The sequence below is a fragment of the Sus scrofa genome, chromosome 1 (assembly GCF_054392235.1).
Source record: "Sus scrofa isolate SSC_HxYL_T2T_F1_AM1 chromosome 1, Sscrofa_HxYL_maternal_Yorkshire_Landrace_v2.0, whole genome shotgun sequence".
NCBI classification, from domain to species: Eukaryota; Metazoa; Chordata; class Mammalia; order Artiodactyla; family Suidae; genus Sus; species Sus scrofa.
Window position 1 is genome coordinate 171,450,798 of NC_139383.1, and position 20,776 is coordinate 171,471,573.

Sequence of the window (20,776 nt, forward strand, 5' to 3'; positions counted from 1 at the left end):
ATTGATTTTTTTTAAATAAGTTCTGATCTTATGCCTAGGGTTGGAACATTAAAACTAAGTGGATATATTGTCAATATCGGAAACATTTGGCTGAGGACCTATAAAAATAAAGCTTTCATTTCACTGACTCTTTCGGTCCTAACTGGAAAAATAAAATATTCATCACATTCTTGTTCTCTTCATGCAAAGTTAAAGAGAACCCTTAAATCTTTTAAATTTTTATGGTTTGATGTTTCTGGTAAAGAGAGAAGAATGTTTTATATTTATACTCCCATTTTTTTTTTTCTGTTAGTTTCTCCTATGTTGAAATAGAATTTCAACCGGAATTATTTGTATTGCTAATGTGTAGAGTCTCCATCGATGGGAAAGTTGTTTTTCCCTTTCCGATATCAATATGTTAATCCAGACACAGAGATTACTGAATTCATTTAGTGTAAAAATGAAACTAATGTTCTTAGTCTTTCAATTACTTTATCAGTCACTTGGAAGGTTCTTAAAAATTTGAAAATCTAGATTTGATACTTACTTGTTCGGAAACAAATAATACAATGCATGGAAGTGCTCTCATGCCTTTTGTTCTTATCTCTGGGTATTGCTTATAACGAGCTACTAATATACCATAGAGGTTCGATATACTCCCACCTATAGAAGAGAAATCACGACTGTTAATCTAACTTCAAAAATCAGAAACATTGATTGAAATCATGACAATTTGAGAGTTTTCTGAAACAAAATTGTGCCAAATTACTGATGTTATTTTTAAAAATAGGCTTCCTTGAAGGTGTTAAGAGAAAGCTCAAATGACACAATTCACAACATTTAAATTTCCAAAAAACTATACTTATAATGATAACCAACCCAATGGCTTATGAACATGCATCTCTTAAAAACAGTCATGTTACTTGAAATATATTTTGAGTGTCTCCTTATAAGCTATATCTTTTATCTTATAAACTTCTTTCTTACCAGGTGAAAATATTCCATCCGCTTCTGTTTCTCCCCAGCCAATAATTTCACACATTTTCTTGAGCAGAATTGTTTCCATGACAGTAAATACTGGAGCTATTTCATATGTAAACCTATAATACATGCATAGAAATTCTACTGTGAATTGTATCATATAGAAGATGATAAATAAAATTATGTGCTAGATAAGATTATACACATTTTTATGTTTTATAATAGACTGTGCAAGAGATGGTTAAATTTTATATGCTCTAAGTTGCCCCTTCCAGATCAAGGCTATATTCATTTTACAAAGAAAGTGTCATGGCTTCCACTGTTTTGTGCAGTGGCTGGGAAATTCATCTTCCACCAAAAGGAATTTGAAAGCAGCCCCATCCCTTCAGCACAAACTCACAATACTGTTAGTACTCTTAACAAGAGAAAATATCCAGTTATCAAGAAAATATATGCACATTTCCTAGTGGACAAAGTATAAGGACAGAGATCTAGAGCTACAGACAATCCTTATTTGGCAGAATATGAAAGAGCCTTTTCTAAAAATTGATTGATAAATGTTTTCACCTAAAGATTATACTGTGAGTAAACACACCCCCCAGAAAGGGGTTAAAAACTATTATGTTTCTAATAAAAGCCAGGAGCAAAAAATGGTACAAGAACAACGAGGCCCCATGGAAAAGGATTCTGAGAGGACCATCATGGGGACTTGCCTCTGAGTCACACTGCGAAACTAACTCCACAGAAAGAAGCTGGGATTAAAAAAAAATTCACTGAGGAGTGCCCATTGTGATTCAGTGGGTTACGAACCCAACTAATAGCCATGAGGATGAAGGTTCGATCCTTGGCCTTGTGCAGTGAATTAAGGATCTGGTGTTGCTGTGAACTGTGGTGTAGGTCACAGACACAGCTAAATCCAACCCTGCTGTGGCTGTGGTGCAGACCAGCAGCTGCAGCTCTAGTTCGACCCCTAACCTCCAATATGCCACAGGTGAGGGCCTAAAAAGAAAAAAAAAAAAAGGCAGAAGCATTTAAGCTTTTCTCAATATATACCATATGTATGCAGTAAACAATGAACTATTTACAGTGGCCTCTGAAATCAAAGACTGGGTTCAGTTATTCTCAAGAAATCTTTTCTTTGTCCTCAAAAAATTTTTAAAGACCACTTTATTTATAATTATATAGGGATACCACTATCAGGCACTGGTTATGTCCCATTTCAGATGTTCTTGACTTTCTCTGTCTCTCAGGTCTTTGGATTCTATTAGGGCCCAACCAGCACAGTGACCTCTTTCACTCATACACACCTACAACCCAAAGGAGAATCTCCTCCCACTCACATTTGCAGTCACTGGCTTTGCCTTTAGTGAGACAAATCATGGAAGCAACTGGGAGTCCCAAGAATGCCCAGCCATTATGTGTGGGGAGCCTAACATCCCATCCTGAGTCCTTTAGCCATTGGAAATCTGATTGGGAATAAATTCTTCCCCCTTGCTCCCTGCAGAGGGACTGATCTTAGAAACAGTCATTTACTTATAGAAGGACACTAAATCCCAGGAGATCACACTCACTTCTGCTTATACTAAGTGGTAGCTGGACCCAGGATGCCCCTCATGTTACCCTCTCTCCTGTCCTGACAGCCCTAATTTTCCCTCAATCCTGCTTCTCTTGATGGCATGTCCTAATGAGGCAGTAATACATAAGCTCTTGCCCAGGGCTCTGCACAAAGACCCAGGCCAAGAAAACCCACTGCTTGATAGAATTAAGTTTCTAATTCTAAGAGACAAAATAAGAAACAGGTCTTAGAGATATCCATTCAATGAGGCTCATTTCTGCCAGAATATGTTGTGTCGATTTCAGCCTCTACACGCATTACCTTTTTGATCATGTTCAAATTCCATGGAGTAGACATTGTTATTTTTAGACAACAGGGACCTACTAAATGGTAGATTTAGGACTCAAATCTGATTCTCTTTAATTCTATCTTACATGCTTTTCCACTATCTTAGATCATGGTAAGAAATATCTATTCATTTAAAAGAAAAAAAAGTCAAAGGTAAAGAATGCTCTCTCAAATCCTTTCACTTTGCATCTTCTATGTGTTCTTTCCACTATTTCTCTGTTTAAACCAAGAATCTGTATTTTTCTCACACAGTGAATGAATAAGTCTCATAACAATGGGATTCTGAATAGAGGAGTAATATTCACAGATTGAGCTCTATGTAATAATTTATGTAATATATAAATCCATCATAAAGTCTCAAAGACATGGAGTTTCCTTCGTGGCTCGGTGGTTAACAACCTGACTAGGATCCATGAGGACACAGGTTCGATCCCTGGCATCGCTCAGTGGGTCGGGGACCCGTCATTGCCATGAGAGGTGGTGGGTCGCAAATGCGGCTTGGATCTGGCATTGCTGTGGCTCTGGCATAGGCTAGAGGTTCCGATGGGACCCCTAGCCTGGGAACCTCCATATGCTGCTTGTGTGGCCCTAAAAAGCAAAAGCAAAAAAAAAAAAAAAAAGTCTCAAAGACATGATTTTTTAAAGTATTGCTCTAAGCATGTTTAAATAAAGGACCACAATCAAGCAATAAAATCAAAAATAACAGTAAACTGTGTAGGTTATTTTTTATATGCATTCCACATCTATGAAATCCTGTTCATCATTAACATCTCAATGACAACTAAACAGTTAAAATAAACCACAATTTTCCCACATAGCAAAGCAGTCGCTTCTCATAAATGTTTAGTTCTTGGTTTTAAAGTTTAAATTTCTACCAGCTATCTCTTTTGATTGCTAGTTAAATTATATTAACATCTGACACAGACTGTTCCTTTCAATTTCATATCCAATCATTTCCCTATCCCTTATAACCTTGAAATATATTGCCCTTAAATTACCTTTACTTCAAAACACTACAGCATCATATCTAATTTTTATATAACTGAAAGTTTTCCTGTGGCAAAGGTCAAAATTTTTAAAGATTCACATTAGAGTTTGATTTAACTTTAATAGTTTACTTTCTTCACCTTCGAGCAGACTGAAATTCTAATTTATATTCAAGCAATTTTTCATATACCTGAGTGTGTCTTTTAGACAGCTATGTGCTCTGGGCTGTTTTGGGTAGTGTTGAAATGATTCTAGTTCTAGAGCTGGACTCCCAGTCTGCACACTAATAACTTAGACTAATCAACTGAACTTTACTGCTTAACAAGAAATACAAATCCTGAGCATTTCTAGAGAAAGACTGTGCAGGGGACAAGGTCAATTACAAAATGTTACACAAGTAGCAGCTTCTTTGAACTTCTCTCAGGGTATCAACTAGGTGTTTATGATAAGGTAAACATCATATCCAGAAAAATGTAACTTTCATAGTTTACATCTTCACTCTTGCTTGGATGTCTAATAGCATCACACTCTTTAGACCCAGAAGGATACTCACATGTTGGTATTTGCAGTGGCTGTCAACCATTCTCCTGCAAGTCCAATCACATCCAGCCCACTGGAGAGCTGATTAAAATAGCGAGGATGTCCTTAAAAAATAAAAAATAAAAAAAAGACAAAATTATAGATGGGTCAAAATAAAAACACGGGGCTAAAAAGCCATTAAGTTTTATTGTAGTTTGTCAGTTAACATAAATCAAGTACACTTTATTTCATTCAGGAAACATTAGTGAGCAACTGTCATATGCAGGGACAGTGCAGGGTATTAGGGATTTGATGGGCATAAAGGTGGACATAGCTGCTACCATGGGGGTCTCACTGACAGGTAGAAGAAAAGATAATAATCCAAGAATGACACAGATGGTGTTTCATTACAGTAAAAAAAAATCACCACAAGGAAAGCTCAGGATATTCTAAGACCATTCCTTGGGGATCTAAGACAGTCAGGAAAGCAGGAGAGGCAATCTCCAGAGATGGCTGCTTGGAGGAAGTCATCATTTAGGGAAGATTTAAAGTTTGTTTCCAAAAGTGGGGATGAATCATTAGGAGTGTGAGGAGCAGCTATGAGAAGGCAATGAATTGAGAAAAGGCTTGCATAAGAGTGCGAAACACATCTAAAGTAAAAAGACTAAGAATGGGTTTTGTACAGCCACCTCAGTGAATGGGGGAGGGGGCACCTAAAATATTAAATAATTTTTCTCAAAAGCTGCTTATCAATTTTTTTTTGGACAAAATGTTAGGTCTGTGTGTGTGTGTGTGTGTGTGTGCACGCGCACACATGGGTGCATGTGCTTTTAAGGCTGCACCCTGAGCAGATGGAAGTTCCTAGGCTAGGGGTCAAATTGGAGCTGCAGCTGCCAGCCTACACCACAGCCACATCTGAGCCATGTCTGCAACCTATACCATAGCTCAAGGCAATGCCAGATCCCTGACCCACTGAGCAAGGCCAGGGATGGAACCCGCATCCTCATGGATACCAGTGGATTTGTTTCCGCTGTGCTGCAACAGGAACTCCTTAGGTCTATCTTATAATGACTTTTTGAAGATTTAGATTAAGAAAGAATTGCCAAGCATTGGTGATCATATTGAACAATCTACATTCAACTCAGTTTAAATTAATCTTCCCCTTCTTAGCCCCCAATGGATTGTTCTTTGCACTAGTTTTACCATAGGTCTTAAAGATGGTGTGCAGACAAATCTCTTTTTTGCCTCTACAGCCTATTCAAATAGCATTTGTTCCTGTAAATATCATTCCTTCATACGACTAAGAATCAAGTTACAACAGTGTTAATTTAATCAAAAAACACCTTCTGAAATATAGGATGTATATATAAATTATACAGATACATAATTATAGCACTCTATATTTTATTGACAAATAAAGATAATAAATTGAGCATCAATATTGAATATGATCAAATAAAAAAATGAAAAAAGGAAAATAAAAACTGTACATTATTTGCCATTGGGATATAACTCCCCAAACCAAAATCATTTTATTTACTTTTCTCTGTTTATTAATAAGCAATTCATATATGACAACACCAACTTAAAATGAACTAGACAAATGTTTTAAATAAAAATGAATACAGTTGGAATATTTTTCAACACAATTATAGACTCAAGGCTATTCATTTCAGTCTCCAGTTTGGGTGCACAAATTTGAAAATCACCTGTTTTAACGCCATATTTTAAGGTATCTGTGCAATCAACAAGCAACTGCTCCAGAGACTCAGCATGGTCAGACAGTTGTAAGTTAAACCCATCCAAACCTTCAAGAAGTTGATGAGGATGATGAAAGTCCAATATCTTACTCTTGACATCAAAAGTTTTTTCGATGTAGTGCAGAAGAATATTTACCACTTGTAGCAGAAAACATTTTGTTAAATCTTTGTCATCTTTGGATGGCAACAAATCTAGAGAGAAAAAAAAGATATAAACAGTAAGGTCAGTAACTAGAGAGCCAAAGATAATCACCATGGGATAGAGTTTTGATCATTGGAAATTAAAGATATTAAAAGGCTATGTCAAAATAGCAAATGAAGTTGCATTTGTCTGAATCCTACAAATAATCTTCGAAGTCCCACTGTGTAACAGTTTTTACCAAAAATTAGCTATTTTAGATTAACACCATTGTTCAGAGAAACTGTCCCTTCAAGTTCTCTTAGATGGATGTTATTTGATTGTCTTGTCAAAAAAATGAGCCATTAATTGTACTTTTAAAAGAAGTTAAAGGATCAGGTCTTAAGGAAGTTATAATTGTTTCAATAAATATGTAGAGGAAATAAAATTTTATAAAAACAAAAAAGACAAAAAAAAACCAATTAAGTAACATTTGTTAATGGCATCCATACCTGAAGCATATGAATTTGATAAATTAGTCATTAAATTCTCAGTGTTAACTTCTTTTTTCACATCATTGTCAGTTGACTGAAAAGGATGAACAGACTTTTTTCTCATCTGTTTCCCATCTGAGTTGAGAAAAGAAGTATTTGTGATTATTAAAACATACTGACAATATGTATTCACTGCTTTTATCTGTAACCAAATAGATGCCTCCAAGAAATTCATAACATTTGAAATTTTTATTTACATTTACATGTGATCTGTGGTGTTTAGGTATAAACTGGAGAGAAGCATTAATTCTACTGAAATTATGTAATGCTCTTTTATAATTACTTAAGGAGCAAATGGCATAATTCTTACTTGTTATATTTATATCAGTTTAGTGTAGAGGATTTGGAATTCAGTAAGACCTATCATGTTTAACTGTAAACAATAATGCCTACTACATGATAAGATTCCTCTCACAGATATTAACATTTAAACATTAACAATGTCTACTACACACTAAAAGCCCCATGTGCTTTGCACATATTTTAATCCTCACAATAATCCTACAAGATAAGGAATCTTTCCCATTATGCAGATAAATGTCCTTACATTAAACAAATTTAAAGGAGTTAAGTAATAGTAACAACTAACACTCATCGAGCACATTGCTATGGTTAAGGCACTGTTCTAAGTATCTCATATGTATTATTCTACTCAATCCTCATTACTTGGTTCATGATGTAAACACTATTATTATTAACAATAATAGCTTTATATATGGTAGAACTAGAATTTACAGACAGGTGCTTAGGTCCAAAAACCATTAAGTTATCTATCCTCTTTAAAAATTAGTATTTGAAAATAGTAAGTCTTGTGGTATCTTCTTCAGAAAAAGTATTAACCAAATCTCTAGTCAAGTAAACAAGTCACTGTTAAGCATTGTTCTATGTTGTGGGCAATGGAGGGGGAAAATAAAGTACAAACTATAATTTATAAAATCAACTTGCTTACGTGTAGCTATGTAGAAAGAACATGAGGTAATCAGAAAATGATTGATGGCTAAGTTTTATAGTTTTGATTCGATAAGCTTGGTATTGTTACCAGTTCTAATAGATTTTATAGATTTTATTGATAAGCTTGGTGGTATTGTTACCAGTTCTAATAGATTTTATTAGAATAAAATAATCTATCTCCCTAAATAATCCAAATTGCATTTGTTAACAGCAAGATTAATTTGGTTTAATTTTTAAGCATTGATACATTTAAGCATTTTAAAATGTTTACATATAACAGATTAAAGTGTTCTATCATAGCTTTTTCCATAAATCTTGATGCATGAAATAGCATAAATTATAGAAATGTGAGATGATTCACAAAGAATGCAAGATACTTAGAAATAAATTTCCATATTACATGCTGACCTAGCAGACATATATTAATTCTTTGTACAATTTTTTCTAGAGGAAAAATGCTTTTTTTTAAAATTTCACTGATATAAACAATTAATAATAATTGATAATAAATAAACATCAAAGTGACTAGAGCTTTAGAAGAATTACTTCTTTTAAATAGTGGGGAAAATGACAAGAAAAAGTAAAATTAAAAAATGTTATACATGAAACAATATTACAGAACATTCATGCAGAAATTATGTAGAAACCAGAAGATTTTATATACTGGCATAAGAATTATATCCTATTAATAGTTCAACTGATCTGCAACCTAAAACTGCATTAAATTAATATTTAATAACAAAATGCTTGTTTTAAATGCATGACAAAGATTGCTAATATGCTCTGTCTATATTAATAATTAATAATCATAGAAAATAAGCAAGACTTTGACAATATGCATTTTTAATTTTCATTTCTTCTCACAAAACTTCAACTTACTTGCTGGGTTATATCCACTCTCCTTGAAATCCATGTACAGTGAAAAACGAATATCTACTTTAATAGAATACCTGGATGCAGAGTGTGCTTTTATGTAATGAAAAAGAACTTGACCATTAAAGATGTATAACTGCTGTGATTTATAACAGACTCTTTCAAGGTCTTTTTTTTTTTTTTTTGATGGCACAAAAATTTGGAGCAATTCCATTATTTGTAAAATAGGCAGGGATACAATGCTTTTATTCATTTAGAGAATTAACTGAGAGATAATTGCAGTGGATTTGTATTTAAGCATCATTTGCATTTTAAAAGTATGATTTAATGTGAAAAAAATGTGTTTGTTTCAACTTCCTTTTAACAATTACAACTTTTACCTATAGATCTACAACTAATTGTCTGGGTTCAAATAGAAGGATAAATTTGAAGGTAGAGTAAACAACTAAAACTGTGGAATGAAAAGATAACTTTATAAATACCCAGAGGACATAATGATATGTGTTTACTTTGTAAGGTTTGATTTGTTTTCATAAGTCACTAATCTTTTCTGGGAGAATTTCTTTTCACCTTTGAGAAGTTATTTTAATAATACCATGAAGCACAATGTTCTGAATACACAAAGTACAAAGTAAAAAGCTCTTGCTGTGTTGAAGTATCTGGTCTTTACATTCATGTGACTCTTTCATCTTTCATTTCACTTTAATTTTCCCATAAGCACTTGCAAACATATTATTTCACATGTTGTAAGGAGAAAAGATCACAATCATAAAATATACTGGAACCCATGTTGTTCTTTGTAGTTTTTGTTTCTAGACTATAGGACGTCTTTCTTTTATTAGCCTGTTCTTTAAAGTTGAAAGCTTTATTTTTTTTCTTTTGTTTTTTATAAATCACCACATTATTTAGATATATAATTCTAACAAAAGTTTCTAAAATAGTGTAGAACCTATTTTATAGAAAACCTAGGGAGTTTACCCCTACAAAGTACAACCAGCTACAGCCAATGAAGTAATTTAACCCCAGACCAAAACACAGAGCTTCCAATTTTGATCTCTTAATTTTCTTTAAAAAACATAGCATACTTTTTTTTTTTTTTTGGTCTTTTCTAGGTTCCCAGGCTGGGGTCTAATCGGAGCTGTGGCCGCCGGCCTATGCCACAGCCACAGCCATGTGAAACATAGCATACTTTTCTTCCCACCTAGTAGCTTTCTAAATTCACCTTGTCATGTTGTATTTTAAACTATGTTCAGTAAATGTATGTTTTTACTTCAGTATAAAATATTAATACATAAAGCAATATTGATTATTTGCTTTCAAAATTAATGATTTCAATGATCTGGGTGATTTGAGGCATGTCTAAATAAATGGCTCTCTACATTGAGGGAACTGAATTGCCATTTCATATTTTTACATTCTGTCTGTTAACACACATAATTTATATTTCTTTTCTCAAAAGTTCCCACATTTTCTCAAAGCCCACATTGTGAAGAATGATTTAGAATATGGGCTAATAGGGATGAATAATTCCGTGCTGGATTTCAGAGAGTAACAATATAAAATATCTTAGATTAAAGATTCCCTAAAATGGCCAAATAGAAGATTAGAGGTTATGGGGGTGGGGGGTAGGGGGAAGGACCCAAAACTAATGAATTTAAAGCCAATAAAAATTATTCAAACTGAATTTATAGGGATAAAAAATACTGAAAAAATATGATCTGAATCATATACATATATGCAGCAAAATAATGAAGCTTAATGTATCTTCAGTTGGGATTCCAGAAGGAAAGGAATAGCAGAAAAGTTGGAAAAAGTAATGACTAAAAAAATTTTGCAGATTTGATGAAAACTGTAATCCAAGATCCCAGACAGCTCAACAAATCCCAAAGTGAATGAACAGACAGAAAACCACACCAGGACGCATATATCAAATTGCTAAAAGCAATTATTTTTAAAAAGTCACAGCACTTAGAAGGAAAGATGCATTAATTACAGGGGACTAAAACTTAATAACGATCAAGAGCTTCTCACAAGAAACAATGTAGGTCAGAAGGTAATGAAAAGACTTCTTTAAAGTATTGAAAGCAAAGACTAAAAGGCAGAATTCTATATCACAAACAGAAGTGAATTTGACAGCGCTACAGGATACATTAAAGGACACTCTTAGGGTTAAATAAAAATTATAAAAAGATATTTTTAGAACTTGTCTTGTAGTTGCCGAGTGGTCTAGTGGGTTAAGGATCCAGCACTGTCACTTCTGTAGCTCGGGTTCTCTCCCTGGCCTGGGAACTTCTACATGCCAGGGGCACGGCCAAACGAATAGACAAAATAAAAAACTTGTTTCTATGCAAAGGAATGAAGAATATTGGAAATGATGATAGTTCAGAAAAAGTTATCAGGTCATTAATCTTACATTTAAATTTTTTTTGATTTGTCTTTTAAGCAAAAAAAAAATTACTAATACTCTTCTCAAATTCAGCAGATAAAATTAATAGTTTAAGGACATAGGATGAGGAGTGACTGTCACATTAGGCAGTGTGGAGAATATTGGTTGTATTTGCTAAAAAGTTGCAATAAAATATTAACAACAGAAACTAGTCTGTACGGGGCTAACAAGTAAATGCTAGTACTATTTTTATTTTGTTTTGGAAAATAGAATTTTTTATAAAAACCGTATTGTTTATATAATATATAATAGCTTTATAATTGCTGCTTTTAAATAAATTGATAAATGTTTTAAACATTTTTAATTTACAGTATTTCTAATGTATCTGAATTATTAGATATAACACACATACAATGAGTTCTTTGAGGTTTTCATTTCAATAATTTTTGAAAATTTTTCAATAATTTTCCTGAGACCAAAAAGCTTTAGAATACTTGCAATATAAGATGCTGCCTCATAAACACAGATGTTATAGATACAAAATTATTCTGAGGTAAATATGATTTCCAATGATATTGTCTTCTTTAGAAGGAGGCAGTAAGTTAAATGTTTTTTTTTTCCTCATGGAGATTTATTATTCATTCTCTAATGATGGACAGGTATGACAACTAGTGTTTGCATTTGAATCTCAGATGATTATTACTGAATGCGAAGAGGAAAAAAATAACATCTGGATATTACCAAAAAAACCCAATAACACAAATGGGCTCATGAATATTTATTTGCACATTAATTCATCTATAGATAAAACAAATGAATAAACTCATAAATATTCTCTGAATTATTTATCTATTGGCTCTCTTGTAGAAGATGTATTATGCAAAAATTTTGCTTCTTACACAAATAACATTCGAAGTTTGAAAAAGTGCTCTCCCATTATAATCACTGGACACTACTATGCAAATAAAGCAAAGACAGAGATTTACATAATTGAATACCATTTGAAAATGAGATATTAGCTTGATCTTGATTCTTGTTTACACATTAGAAAGCTTTAAAACTGTCAGAGATGGTGATGATTAACTAGAAAAGAGCAGAGGATAGTACATTTATCGCTCAACTCTCTAGTTTTTAACAGTAATAAGGATGGAGCAATGGAGTTCAATTCATCTTTTAGTTTTCATTCACTTATTCTCCTGTGTGATCTAAATATACAAGATAAGGTCTTGTATGTTCAAAATATATTTATTTCCTTAGTTTATGTGAGTTAATGGTTAAGTTTATTTATTTTGCTATTAACTCAATTTCACATGCCTTTCCAAAATTTCCTTTATTACTTGAAATCCTGCCTATGCCTACAGGAATCCCCTCAGTCTTTCTCAATACTATATGATTAAATAATTTTATTTCCTTATAGAATATTTTGAGTTTTATTCTGAGCTTTTACTTTAGAGTGTTTATTACATATCTTGCAACGTAATTATTTTTATACATTCTATTTCATTGCCTACATTATCATTTCCTTGAAGTAACTAGCATTGTGTCTTTCTCACCTATTTATACTGATCTGATGCAAAACCAAAAACTTAGTAGACAGTTATTTTGGGTTAAGGAAGTGAATTAAACAACCTCAGCAAGTTCTGTCAGCTTGGTCCAAATCTCTTGGTGTGAGGACCAAAAAATAAATTTTATTCAAGGAAATAAAGCATCAAGAGTACCATCTTTATATTTTGTATTATTATTGAGCAAGAATTTGTGAATCCCTTATTTCTGTTGTAAAAGAAACTATACATAAACTGTATGTTCTTAAATACTGGGGAAATTGTAAATATAGTCTCTTTTTTCCTCTAAATTTAAAATATCAAAGTCCTAATTACTAAATGTTAGGTTATATGGAGAGAGAAACTATTAGAGATATGACCTAGAATCAAGGCATCTGCAGTTTCTGCGACATCAGAGTTCCACTTTGGGAGTCAATTTTTTATCACATCTTTGCCTCACTCATCTTCTAAGTTACCAACAACACCTCAAGAGCTTCCTGACTGAACTTATTCTCTGTAATTACATTTTCTTCTAATCCTACAAACCAAGGCCAAGTGAGTGGTACATTCATTCACTGATTTATTCAAAAGACATTTATTAACTACAATGTGTCTGGAGGGAAGGAAAAATGCTTTTCTGCCTACCCTTCTAGGTTCTTGGCTGAAACCCACCTGTAATAAAGACATATTAACAGGAGAAAAACAAAAAGAAGTTTAGTAATCTGTTTACCTCCTGTATACGTGAAAGATACTCAGGAAGAAAAACTTTGTAACTCTCCAAAATGGCCCAACCCACCACATTAAATACCATCTTTAGCTAAAGACAAAAGAAGACGTGGGAGGCTTGGTGGGGAGACCAGGTATGGGATGTTATCAGGAAAAGCATGGTAAACAAGGTTATGGTTGTTATGCAAATTTACATCATTGCCTTCCCCATCTCTTCTCTAGAGATTTATTCATCTTCCTCTTCCAGGTACAGAGAGGGAGGCATCTGAGAGCTCCAATCATGAAATCACTTCCAATCTACTACCATGAGTATTACGAGGACTATTCCTTTGCAACCAAAAAAAATATATGGCTTTGTTTTTGCTACTATTCTTCTGTCTCATCATTCACATCCTTTCATTGGAAATACTTCCTCCTCTGATGTGATCCTATTGACAAACTTCCTGTGCAAATTCTCACTTTCACAGAAAGCAGCACATGGTGTTTCAGAAGCAAAACAACCTTGGATTTTATTTAAAGTGGAAAGGTTATTTTCCTCCTGACAAGCTATAGATTTGAAAAAACAGAGTGATTTGCCTTTTGATTTTTCAAACTCTTGAACTAAATAACATAAAATATGTAGGATTTCTTGCTGCTACTCTAAACCAGAAACAGTTTTAATCAGGAAATGGTGACATTTACATGTACACCGATTTTCTCTTGATTACCTACCTCATGCAATCATCTAGACTTTCCACATTTTGCTTTTAGATTACAGTTTTTTGTTGCCAGCCAGGTTTAATTATGAAATATACAAAAATAATGGTAATAAATATGATTTAAGGGATTGTGCTATAAATAAATTAGTGACCAATTCTTTCTTATAATTAGGAGAGATTTCCATACATAGCATAGGATAAAATCATAACTTATTCTACTAGTAAACTCATCAGCTTGATTTCATTTTAGATTAATTCCCACCAGTCTGGTATAGTGTCCCAGCAGTGTTCCCTTTCTATGTTTAATTCTGCAAGACTGAATTACCTTAAGGATTTTTTTAAAACTTTAAATGGCCACATAAGGATTAGTTGTTTCTTTCTGGAGAAAAATCATGGGAAAAAAAAAAATACTTCTCTATTTAGAGCAGATGAATTATGTTTAAACACTTAAACATTTCCCCGTGTGTCTTTGTTTGTATTATCCCCTCTGCCTGGAGTACTTTCCTGTTTTTCTACCTAGCTAACTATACTTCAAAATCAGTTCTAACCTTATCATATTTATGAAGATTCCCTACTTCTCCTAAAGTTACTTACACCTTACCCACTTCGCCCAAGAGATATTTGAACCACTACAGTCATATAATTGATTGAGTCATGGCAACCAATACATAGAAACCAAGTTATATCTCCAGCTAGAATGTGATCTTGTCAGGGTTAGGAAGGGTTATTCTGTATTTCTGGCCTCTCGTCTATGCCTAGGATATAATATATATTCAAGTTAAGACTTCTCAAATGAACAAAAAATTATTTCAGCCTCAGAACTGAATCTACGACATTTAAGAACTGCTTCCCTTCAAATAAGCTGTGAGGGCCATCCCTACATCCTCCTGTTTTTACTGAGATGAGTTTTACCTGGCATCCTCCATCTATCCCAGAGCAAATATTCCCCTTCCTCAAACTGGTCGCCATAATGCAAATATAGATGAGTCCAGCCAATCTGTACCCAAATCCAAAAATTCACTTTTTGAAATTACCACTGGCCCTCAGAAGTTACTTAACTCTGAGGTTCTGATTCTACCCATGTTCATCTCAACAATCAAATCTGCAGTATCCTTGCATCTAGGGAAGGCTGAAAAAAGGTGGCAGAGAAATGAATTTGAAAGAAGGTGGAAATAATAAGAGTGAAGCTCTTTGAGATACAAAAAACTCTGGATGAGCATAAGCATGTACAATGCATTTCATTCCATTTTGTAAATCATCAAATAATGTATTTCTTTGTTATCATGGGAACGTTGGAGCAGGAGTGGAACTGCAGAGTCAGCAGGTGAGGGAGGACCCACATTTCATGATGGAGTTTTGTGAATTTACATCTTAGGAGCAATAGCAGTGGTGAGCCAGCAGTGAAAGTGATCAAAGTGATGAATCATCAGTGTGATTTTGGATCATGTGACAGCCTAGCCCTACTTTTAGAAAATTAAAAAAAAAATTGAAAAATGCATCACTTGATACTTAAATATTTAATAAATGCACTGGTTACTATTCTTGCTTTGAAAGTATAAATTTTAACAGAGTTTAATAATTGCACAGTATTAATTTATAATATAGGAAGCTGATAAACATTCTAAACTATATGAAACAGACCTAAAATAGACATTTATAACTCAGCCAAAATTGTGGTCATTCTATTTCTCATTTTATTTACTATGATACCCTTGTAGGTGAAATTTATTCCCCCAGTCCAACCCCACCATTGTTTTCTTTTCCAGCTATTTCTCCAAAAAATTATTTTTCCACCTCCCACTTCTAGGTGCATGCTGCAACCTATTTGTCCTTAGCAACAAACAATCTTCATTATTAGCCATGGACATTTTAACCCTTGGTTCTGTTCCTTCAAAATGAGTGTTATAATCTTAAACCCAAGGGCAACATCTTTCAAAACATCACAAGATAGTGAATAAACATGCTTTATACTGTAAACCAAGCACATCTGGTATAAAAGGATGTACTGGGTGATTGTATTAATCTCTATGAAAGAACAAGCAACTTTCTTATATAGAGAGTTTAATAATGTTTGGAGAAGATAAAACACTGATAGGTTTAGCTAATAGTAAAAGTTAGAAAAAGCAAGAACCCATAGGCTTTATTTTTCAAATTAATCAGTCTTAAATCCTAAGATCTCCAGGGCCTGACACAGGCTTTAATACCTTCCTATTAACTCCTTCCTAGCTTTAGTCCCTTTTCTAGCCAGCAGAGGCCCCTAGTTCATTCATTTTTTTTACTCTCTTATCAACTTCTTGTTTTACTGTTTTCTGGCCTCTTGCCCACTAAGCACGTCTTCCTCAAAACTTTAGCCCAGCTACTACCATATAAAGGTAGAAAGCCATTGGAATCCAATTTCTCTATAAACTTAAGTGCATCTGCATCTACCTAGTTTTCCATCCCTGTTATCTGAAGCAATATCCCCCCTCTGTGGCTGATCCTTGTCTGCATCTTATTCTATCCTATCTCCCTTAGGAACCTCACTCCCTCCTGAATCCTTTCTTTCTCCTATGACTTCAACTTCTTCCCTTTCACAGGTAACAGAGCTCCAACAGAGCATATTGTAGGTTGAATTGTGTCCCCACAAAACTCTAATGTTGAACTCTTCAACCCCAGTACTCTAGAATGTGCCTGTATTTGGAAATAGGATGTTTAAATAGCTGATAAATGTAAATGGGGTTATTAGGATGGGTCCTAATCTGATATAACTAGTATCCTTATAGAAAAAAAGATATTAGGACACAGACCAAGAAGACCAAGTAAAGACACAGAGAAAGATGATCATCTACAAAGCCAAAAAGATAGGCCTTAAAAGAAACCAATCTTTTTTTTTTTTCTTTTCAGGGCCACACCCACGGCATATGGAGGTTCCCAGGCTAGGGGGTGGAGTTGGGGCTACAGCTGCAGGCCTATGCCACAGCCACAGCAATGCCAGATCCAAACCCCATCTGCAACCTATACCACAGCTCAAAGCAATGTGGGATCCTTAACCCACTAACGAGGCCAGGGATCGGACCCGCAACCTCATGGTTCCTAGTTGGATTCGTTTCCACTGCACCACAATGGGAACTCCAAAAACCAATCTTATTGACACCTTAATCTCAGGACTTCTAGCCTCTAGAATTGAGAGAAAATAATTTCTGTTGTTTATGTTACTTAGTCTATGGCTATTTAGAAGCCTTAACAAGCTAATACAGATTTCTTTACCCTTACAGATATTCAAAACTTTACCAATTTCAAAAATTCCTCCATTTTTGAAGCTACATGACCCTCTTTTTTATCACACAATTTCTTTATTTCCTTTAAAAGTCAAGCTTCTTGACTTACAGATCATTCTACCTGTGCTTTCTTCACTTTTAATCAATTATTCAATTCACTTCAATTCATATTCTACCTTAACAGGTATAGAAACTCTTTCTTGTCTCCAAAATTTAACCTGGAGACCACTCCCTCCTTCCTCAAATACTTCCTTATCTTGTATTTTATAATATTGTGTTAGCTTGGTTTTCTTCCTATCTCTTAGAAATGATCACTCCATCACCAGCTCTACTGAGCTCCTATTTCTCTTCTATGTTTCTTTACTTACAGTTCACCACTGACTCTTTTCAATTCTCACTTTACTTTCCGTGGTCATGATTTCAAATTTCTATCTCTAGTTCAACCCTTACTCCCCCTTTTCTCCAACATCTCCCATATATCAATTAGGTACTTTTGACTTATCCTCTTCAATATTTCTGTATTTTTACACTTCTCTTAATTACATCTCTGATATCTTGGTTTAGGCCATCCTTCTCTCCCACATAGTCTCCTAACCTGTTCCCTAATCACCATTCTTGACAGACAGTCACTGTACTCATAGTAATAAGTTTGAAACATTAATATGACTTTCAAATTATCCTGCCTAAAATCCTTTTGTTATGGTGTGATCATTTATCAGTTATCTATCAGCTTCCATCAGTTTCTGGACTGATTGACTTAATAAACATCTGTAAAATGAAATAATAAATCAGTGTCTACATTTTGCATTAGAGGTATTTTAAACAAAACTGGTATAGCTTTTTTGAAAATCTATTTCAACATCTCCTTGCTGTGTCCCACATAGTATAAAGCTGGGCATATTATAAATTTTCAAGGGCAATATGAACTTAATAAAAACAACGAAACCTTAACAAATATAGCTAGTATAATATTAGTTCCTTTGTTCCTATATTATTTTAACAATAATATGTGTTGTTAGGGAATAACTGACAAAATATTTTATGAGAAAATTATAAGAGACTTAACAATAACATTTCGTAAACACTACACTCTGGCATTCAATTAATAATGCCCTAGAAGCATTCATATTGTGTCTTTTCCCTGTTCTGAACTTGCCAGTCTTATGTTTGTTTCTCCTAACATGTCCGTAGAAAAAAATATATAGGATCAGGGGTTCCCGTCGTGGCTCAGTGGTTAATGAATCCAGCTAGGAACCATGAGGTTGTGGATTCTGATCCCTGGTTTTGCTCAGTGGGTTAAGGATCCGACGTTGCCATGAGCTGTGGTGTAAGTCGCAGACGTGGCTCAGATCTGGCATTGCTGTGGCTGTGGTGTAGGCCGGTGGCTAGAGCTCTGATTGGACCCTTAGCCTGGGAACCTCTATATGCCACAGATACGACCCTAGAAAAGAAAAAAAAGATTAAAAAAAATGGGATCAAGTCCCTTATATGACTTCAAACATCTGTTTTTCTAAAATAAAGGCACATTCATAACAAAACTAGACTTTTTTGCAACTGGTAAAGGAAATAGCTAACTTGAATATCTTAAAGTAATTCAAAGATTTAGGGTGTATCAATGATATCCATGAGAAAATGTTTTACAAAACAACGTTAAGTCTTCTAATAAAAGAAAAAGAAATGTATTTACTTAGCCAAAGTCATTTTATAAAAACAAAATACACACCAAAGATAAACACTGTAAGGTGTGGTGGCAGTATATTCCAGAGCCAAAAGCAGTCAACAAGGAAACAGCAAAAAATGCTAAATAATCACACAGCTATTTGCATACATGAACAATTGAAACCACAGAGACTGATGGGTTTTTGCAAAAACTTTGAGATTTACTCTAAAAGGTACTCCTTAAATTTGATTTTTTCTATTTTTTTTTTCCTTTGGAACATTCTCAATGAACTTTATAAATAACTTCTAATAGCAACTTAAGTTGCTTCTATGAGAATGAGAAATAAAGCTTCCCTTCCAAGCAGTCTTGAAGTAAGTTATACATTATCAAAGCAAAAATTGCACTGAACAAATTTAACAGGTAAGGAAGACTTTATGCAAAGTTATGGCAGTAGAGGAGAGAGGCCAGAACTCAGTTTGAGCCCAGTTCTAAGGGCCTCAGAGTTTTAAGACCTGAGATTGTGGAAAAGGGGATTCACAGGCCTTCTGTGTGTGCTAATTGACTTTATTCAAAAGAAAAATCAAGTTCCTCATACTTTTTTAACAAGAGGTAGTTTACAACTACCTGCTTAATTTAGGCTCCTATCCTTCCACCAGACTCAGAGATAGGGCATGATCTTCCTTGATAATTAAACTTCAAAGCAGTGGCTCCCAGGTTCTTGAGAAAGGCATTTTTGCCTGAATTGTGAAACTGACAAGAGACTTTCAAAAAGACCTACCTAAGGGGCAGACAAAAAAAAATTCTCTAAGAGACTCAAATTAAGAAGAAGCCTGTCTAAAGTTAAAAAAACTGGTCTAAAATCAAATAATCTGAAAGCAATATTCAAAGTAGTTTAGATAAAAAAGAGAGATGCATAAAACATAGGGGAGCATTCTGCCTGAGAGAATTTGGGGGAATTTGGGAGGTTTGAGAAGTAAAGGTAACTTTTTACTAGATTTGAAATTAAGTTGTAAAGAAGGGTAGGAGAGCATTTCAAGCAAACAAGACTGTGGGTCTAAACATACAGAGATTTGAAGGTGCTAGTTATGACTCTACACTATACTCTGTTGAATGCATTCGGGTTAGAGATGGGAAAGTGGGAATGATTAGAGCTATTTGGGTTTACCCAGCTCTGAGACAAACCTTGGCCACTATCTAATGAATACTCAGTCATAGAAACATGTCTGGATGGGAAGGGAGCATTGGCACTACCCCTTCCAAGCACTGGGCCCAGGCATTTAAACTATTCCATCTCTCTGCAGAGATCCAGCCTGGAAATAAATCCCCAATTCTTGAGCCTTCACTCCCCTCTGACCTTGACTTGCTCCCTCCCTGCTCTACAGCAGGATGCCTGGTAGGTTGATTATCATACCAAGGTAATCCTTTTCTTACCATAAGAACCAAGTAGATGAGTTAAGGTAAAACAACCTGGAAGGTCAGAGTTGTTGAGTTAAAGCATAACTATTTTACCTCCAAATTACTACTGATGCTGAAAATTATATGTTTGTCTTAAGTTTTTCAGTGTTGTGTATGAGAAAGACGAACATTAGGGTAGAGTTTAATTCAACCAGCAGTCGCTATTGTGAGATGAACTCTCAGAAGGCTTGCTTATTTTAAAAGGTATTTGTCCTTACACAGCCTCTCACAGCTCAGGTCAGCAGCTCTAAAGGATATTGTTCTACATTGAATATAATGAAACCCATGCTTTGTGCTCTGAGACAATAACTGGGAGCATCCTTAAATTTGGCTGATAGGACATGAAATTAAATTACTGTTCATTCTTGTTTGTTCTTTTGTGAAATTTAACAAATGGAAAGAAAGTAGAGTGTCTTCCAGTGGAAAGA

At 34.3% G+C, this 20,776-nt stretch overlaps 1 protein-coding gene across 1 annotated transcript in view; it reads right to left on the reverse strand.

Annotated features, from left to right (window-relative positions):
- LOC110261667 (glutamate decarboxylase 1-like) overlaps window positions 1-20,776 on the reverse strand; it is a 161,398-nt gene that overhangs the window by 19,901 nt on the left and 120,721 nt on the right. The window contains exons 3-7 of the mRNA XM_084977346.1: window positions 6,760-6,876; window positions 6,079-6,321; window positions 4,404-4,494; window positions 967-1,079; window positions 527-642 (exon numbers count right to left, since the gene is read on the reverse strand). Coding sequence (XP_084833472.1) covers window positions 527-642; window positions 967-1,079; window positions 4,404-4,494; window positions 6,079-6,321; window positions 6,760-6,865 — 669 coding nt within the window. The 5' untranslated portion in view covers window positions 6,866-6,876. The remainder of the gene's footprint in view (window positions 1-526; window positions 643-966; window positions 1,080-4,403; window positions 4,495-6,078; window positions 6,322-6,759; window positions 6,877-20,776) is intronic.